Here is a 6,466-nt window from a genome sequence, read left to right as displayed (position 1 = left end):
TAAATAGATGCCATTTTTATTATATAATCGCGCAATTTCTATTTTATAAAGACATTTTTCATTTAATATAAAATTATAGAACATGGTGCCGATTGTATATTGATAAGATAAGATAAGATAATAAGATAATTAAAAAAATTAATGATAAAATAAGATGTGATAGTTTTAAATGAGTTAAATAAAATATTTTAAAATATTATTTTTTAATATTATTATTATTTTAAAAATTAAAAAAATTAAATTATTTATTATATTTTATATGAAAATTTAAAAAATTTATAATAATAAAATAAGATAAGTTGATATCACTTTCCAATCCAAGGCTAATCGTCTCTATCATTTCAGAGCATCTAAATGGATTAGCCAGAGGCTAAACCCATCCCACATTTAACTATTAGACTAGAGTTAGTTTGTTTTTAGAGATGAGATGAGATGAGATTAAAGTTAAAAAGTTGAATAAAATATTATTAAAATATATTTTTTAATATTATTTTTATTTTAAAATTTAAAAAAGTTAAATTATTTATTTTATTTTATATTAAAAATTAAAAAATTTATAATAATTAAATGAAATAAGATAAGATATTTTCTAAAAATAAACCAGCCAAAAAATATATCACAGATTAGCAAAAAATATCTATAAGAAACACCAAAAGCATTTTCAAGCCGAAAAAAAAAAGAAAAAATCATTTTCAAATCTGCTGTCTACTGTAGCTACACCAACTATATATTCAATTATTTCTCTCTTTACTCAACATTAACTGCTCCCCTTCGTTCCCACGCAAAAAACCAGAAACCCTTCACTGCTATTTCGTCGTTCTTCGTCCCGAGAGAAGTGCTGAAGGACTCGCCACCGCACCACCATTCCAACTCTCGTCGGAAACAAAACCACCGCTCCCCTGCACCACCGCAACACCGCACTCCAACTCTCGTCGACAACAACCAAAACCCCCTCTTTTTCTCGCCGATCTGCTTGTTTATGTTTCTTCCCCAACCCCCTCTTTCTCCCGTCGGGTTGCATTTTATGTTTTTGTTTATGATTGAGGGGTTGTATTTAAGCAAAACCCAAGTTTTCTACCCCTAAAATCCACAATATTTTCTCCCAAATCCTCCGGGAAAACGGCAAGGCTTCTTCGGAAAACGGCATGGCTTCTTCGCAGGATTCAGTCTGAGAGCAGCAATTGCAGGTATTGGACCTTCTTCTTCTTCTTCTTAATCTTAGCTTCCGTGTAGAATGATTGAATTTTGAGATTCAGTTTTTGCGGCTTGTTGATAGATGTTGCCCTTTTCGGCGGGTGCCTTTGTTTTGTTCCAAAGATGATGTCTTCAAGTTCAATATAAAATTGGCAAGCTTGAAGACCTGACTATTCAAATCAGAAATTGCAATTATTATTCACTAATTTGTGCGTATTATTATTATTCTAAAGCTCATTGTTTAAGGGGAATGCCATCTGTTTATTATGCTTTAGAACGGGGAAGGAGTATATTTAGCAAAGTACTGGTTCATTTGATAAAATGCGGTTTACTTATGAAAAAGGTTACCTCCAATTGGATAAAACACTGAAGGGTCTTTGTGTCTCGGGAAGATTAGGGGAAGCTGTTGGGCTCGTGGACAAAATTTACTGATTTTCATGTATGATTGCATGATGCGTTTATATATAAATTGTCGTGACAAAATAATACACATTTTTCAGTTGGTTAAGGAGAAAATGGAACAGCAGCCCCGTGGTAATTACTGGAGCAGAGGTTGATGAGTATCGCTTGTCTGGATGACATTGATTCAAGTTTGGTTTTTATGTATACACCTGTAACAGAAGAAGGTGCCAAAGGAGAACCTCAACATAAATACACAGATTTTGTAAAAGCAGGTGTGGGGGGATTAAATCTTCTTTCCCTTTTTTTTTTTCACAATCTACTTTTTTAATTTACCTTGATCAATTTGTCTTCCTTTTAATAGATCTTCTGACTTTCCTTTGTGAATATAGTTGAATGGCTTTGAAACTGCAACTTAGTCTTTCGATTAGTTCGTTTTACATTGTTTATATGCATGTTGGGGTTGCAGATTGCAGAGTGCTCTTGCTAACCAGATATACTCTTGGATTGGTGTTCTAAAGTTGCGGAATTGCTGCCTCTTCATCGACCAATGCAAATTCCAGGACTTGCTTGGCAACTTGTTTGTGTTTTTTCAGTAAATTTGTAAGAAGCCCAGAAAAGATGGCTCAAAGGAATACAACAGCACAATGAGCTGGGGCAGAGATCCTGAAAGTGATGATCTTATGTTTACTTTTGCTACTGGTTTTCTTATCTGAAACCCAAAAACTAACCCTGTTTTTGTGGAGGATTTTAAAAGGGAACATAATTCCTCGTAGTAGTTCTTTTGATTCTGCACTATGGAGGAAACAAAATCCACCAACTAAATTGCATGATCTATTAACATTAGGAGTTAGTGTTATTAGCATTAAATGACAATTGAAAAAATATAATTTTTTAATCAATAATTTAATTAGAATATAATTACTAATTAATATATAATAGGTAGAATGGTAAAATATAATAAAATTAAATAAATTAATAATTAAAAAGATTAAATATTTCTTAATTATATAATAAATAATTGATAATTCAACGTGAGAAATTTGATGTAAATAATTAAAATTAAATTTATTTTATATTATTTTATTATTATATAATAAAAATAATAATTATTCTATGTGAATAAAATAATTAAAAATTAAATTTATTTTATATTCATTAAAAAAAAAAATCATTTAACTTTAACTAAGACAAGATTCTAATTTGTGAAAAAAAGCTAGTACACCGTTACCATGGTATTTATGCCTACCAGTAAACAATCCCAAGGCAGCACGTTTGACTATGCTTGTACGGCTCCGGTGTCCATTTCTACCTTCCCACGACAGTCTCAGATTCGAGGAATAATTCCCACCTCTCCAAGAATCTTCTTGTTTCCACAGCACTCTTCCTTACCCCCACACCGCTGCGGCGCTGGCTATATAACCTCTCTCTATCTTGCCCCTGCACAGTAATTTTCTATTTTTCTCGGGAAAAAAACTCACTTTCCTGATAAATCTTTCCCAGTCCAACAAAGAAATGGCGAATCCTACTATCGACGAAACCGGTGGTAGTTCAATTTCGTTCAACGATATCCCTGAGGATGTCCAGCTCTGCATTCTCTCGTTCCTGACTCCCCCCGAGATCGCTACCTTCGCCTGCACCTCGAAGCGGTTCGTCTTACTCTGTCGAAACGACGCCAAGCTCTGGTTTACCATGTGCGACCGGAGGTGGGGCTCCGAGACCCAAATCGAGAGATGGGGCAACGGGAAGATCGCCTACAGGCTTCTCTACAAGACCCTTGACGAATGGGAGAACCTCATCGGTTTCTGGCGCCGGAGTGGTCCAGGCACCATTGGCATCTCGTCGCCGCCGTTGATTTTCTTCGAGTGGGGCCCGTCGTTCCTCACTGGTTCAAGGGTTTCCCCTTCGAAAAACGGCACCTATCAAGTCATAAAGTCGCCGTTTTTGTGGATGAGCCTCTCGCCCGAGGGCCAGATACTGAATTTTATCGATCCCGATGGTCGGGCCGACTTATCGGACAATTTCGTGAACGAATTGGATTTCTTAGCTAACGATTTGGTCCCGGTCAACGTTAGTTTCATGGGGAAGACCCATTTTGTTGTAGACGAAGATCTGAGCTTTGCGCATTCGAACTCTCAGGAGCATAGAAAAAACGGGTTTAGGAGAAGTTCGAGCTCGACGAACCTGGTCGGGGATGAGGATATTGAGGATTTGATTGGAGCGGAGAGTGGGTCCCCCGGGAGCTTACCAGACCGGTTGATGTCGGAGATTTATCAGTATTTCGCGAACCGGACTAGTCCCGGTAGTGGGGATAAGAGGAGGCAGAGGAAGAGGGACAACAAGGAAAGGCAGGGGAGGAGGAGGAAATGGGACCCTGAGCATTTCGTCAAGATTGTTAATTGCTCGCCCACGCCGTCACGGCCTTTGCAGGGCCTGTGGAAGGTATTGTTCGACGCTTCCTATTCTTTTAATGCTTTTAACTTTAAGATATCATACAATAAGCTCGAAGTTTAGCATCCTTTAGAGCATTTGATGCCATTTGCCTGATGGAACAGTTTTGTTGATCAAATTGGTAAGTCTTGTGGTAGTGCAGTTTAAACTAGAGTGCAGAATGAGTGTTGAAATAGATGTTCTTTGAATACTTTTGGATCCAGTACCTGCACGTACATGTTTCAATCTTCTTATGTATAAATGTATTGGACAACTGCAAATATGATAGTTATACTATTGACTCAAGAGGTTTTCTTTAGGCTCTATTTTTAGAAAAGAGTAACATGAAGGAATATGTGGGGTGCCTGGAAACCACCCTTCAAACCGCATGAGAGTGATGATCAAATGAAACTGAGCACTAGCTGGCGTTTTGAAATATGAAAGCATGAGGGAATGTGTATCTTGATTCTGTCACCAAGCTGTTCCTATCCGTGTGTCTCTTACTTCTGGATGAAGGAACAGTGCCTCTATTTCAGAAGCCATTATACCGATCATTGACTAAGTAATCCCTTTGTTATTCCATTTTGTGGTTCATTTGATGGGCCAGAGTTTAAAGACAACCATTGTGGATCAGCTTATATGTTGATTTTGTTTGTCACCTACAAATGTTATAAACTACACAAAAGTGCCAATGTCTGATAATAAGCTAATGAAAAGTAGACCAGGTCTAGCTAAGAAACACATTTAGTTGAAGAAATCAGGTGTATGGACTGTTGTGGTTCAGGAAACTGATTCCCCACCCCCCGCCCCCTTTTTCCTATTTAAATGTTGCTCACATTTTCCTTATTTAGTATCGTATTTGGAAAATGGTCAATGCGTGTGAGATCTTCACCAGGACCTATTTGACATCTCACTGCAATCCCATGCAGGGAATTTGTGATGACATGACCTTGGATTTCTATCTTGTGGTATATGATGACATTGGGGGCATTGCTTGCCGAAGGGTAGGAGACTCGTATGAACGATTCTCGAGTTATTCTCCTGTATTTTGGACATCAAATGCTACATTTATTGAGTCTCCATTTTCCCCAGTGGAAGTAGATTTGTATGATACTCGCATACATGTTCGACCATCTGCAGCAGCAAATTACATTGACGAGGAATTTGCTCCAGCTGAAAATGAGATGGTGTCTCACATTCTTTATATCAACTCAAGTTATGATTTAGTTATACCAGACTTGGTGGGAAGTACTACAAATCATCGGCATGTGGAGGGAAGGATTTGGCATTACAATAATGGTACATTTGGGTTTGGCTTTCTCCGGGACAATTTTATTATAGACATGAAATGCATTGCCCAAAATGGTTGTATTCTTGATACAATGGAGCTTTGTATTGATTAGCTTTCTAGTTTGGTATCATTCTTGTACAGATCGGTTTTGTGGCTGATGACATTTGTGCACTGTCTACCATATTTGTTCTGGAAAGATTAGGATCAATTCCTTTGATAATGCATAATTTATCTTGATTCCTCTCTTTCCATGTGTTTGTAGTGCAAGTTTTAAGGGTTGTGAGACTGCTGGTTTGAGACTGCTGGAAAGTCGATGGAAGTAATAATGCAATAGAACGTGAGGGGCTAGTATGTAGTATCAATCTTGGCACCTGGGTGTATTGATTTCTGATCCTTCTCAAGTTTTAACACACTATTAACTAAACCTTGTTGCACTCTGATCTTGGAAATTTATAAGAGCACTCTGTATCGGAGAAATAACGGATGTTTCGAAACAGAATTTACATGCATCACTGAAAATGACCAAGAAGAGAAATAACAAAGTAAGAAGAAAATCCAGAAAGCAGAGAGTAAAAAAGCTCGGGATCATCAACAAGTATTCAGAATCCATCACAACACGAGTTCATAACAGAACACCAATACTTGTCACTCTAATACGTACTGAGAATCGAATAGGTCTTGGCATCCAGCACCTTGCAACAAACCCGGGAAACAACAATTGAAGAGACACGCACTCCACAACAAACATAAAGAATCCCATCTGTACTCTAAGCATAAAACCTAAAATTGGTGCACCAATAGGGATGGCGGTAGCAAGGAGGGCAGGTAAAAAATATGGAAGGAAAGCACAGAATAACACGTAAAGCAAATCATGTCTCAGCAGCAACTTCTCTGGCATTGAGTTTCTCATTCGCTGCATCCTTCTCATGATCACCCTCAAGCTGGCTTAGATTGCCTTTTTCCTTGATGAGTTGGGTATGGTGATATTTGCAGTAGAGCCGGCCCTCATGTGCAATGTAGTTAGATGGGCTGATTACACATCCTCCATGGGAGCATTTGAAACAGCTCTTGTGATAAGGAGTGCCATTTACCGTAACCTTAAAAAGAAATCAAATTATTTGTGACATTTCCAAAATTACGCAGGATGTTCAT

At 37.6% G+C, this 6,466-nt stretch overlaps 1 protein-coding gene and 1 long non-coding RNA gene across 2 annotated transcripts; both read left to right on the top strand.

The window, feature by feature from the left end:
- Positions 1 to 753: 753 nt before the first annotated feature.
- On the top strand, positions 754 to 2,426 carry LOC109015040. The gene is made up of 3 exons (XR_001999819.2): positions 754 to 1,187; positions 1,695 to 1,868; positions 2,063 to 2,426. It is a non-coding gene; the product is annotated as an uncharacterized LOC109015040 (long non-coding RNA).
- A 427-nt stretch (positions 2,427 to 2,853) lies between these two features.
- Positions 2,854 to 6,165, top strand: LOC109015039 (F-box protein At3g12350-like). The gene is made up of 2 exons (XM_035687033.1): positions 2,854 to 4,035; positions 4,953 to 6,165. The coding sequence occupies exons 1-2, from the start codon at positions 3,109 to 3,111 to the stop codon at positions 5,424 to 5,426; spliced, it is 1,401 nt and encodes a 466-aa protein (XP_035542926.1). The 5' UTR covers positions 2,854 to 3,108; the 3' UTR covers positions 5,427 to 6,165.
- The last annotated feature ends 301 nt before the right edge of the window (positions 6,166 to 6,466 follow it).

This window comes from Juglans regia, unplaced genomic scaffold (assembly GCF_001411555.2).
Source record: "Juglans regia cultivar Chandler unplaced genomic scaffold, Walnut 2.0 Scaffold_47, whole genome shotgun sequence".
Lineage (NCBI taxonomy): Eukaryota > Viridiplantae > Streptophyta > Magnoliopsida > Fagales > Juglandaceae > Juglans > Juglans regia.
Note: the sequence above shows the minus strand (reverse complement) of the source record. Positions and strands in the feature narration are given on the sequence as shown.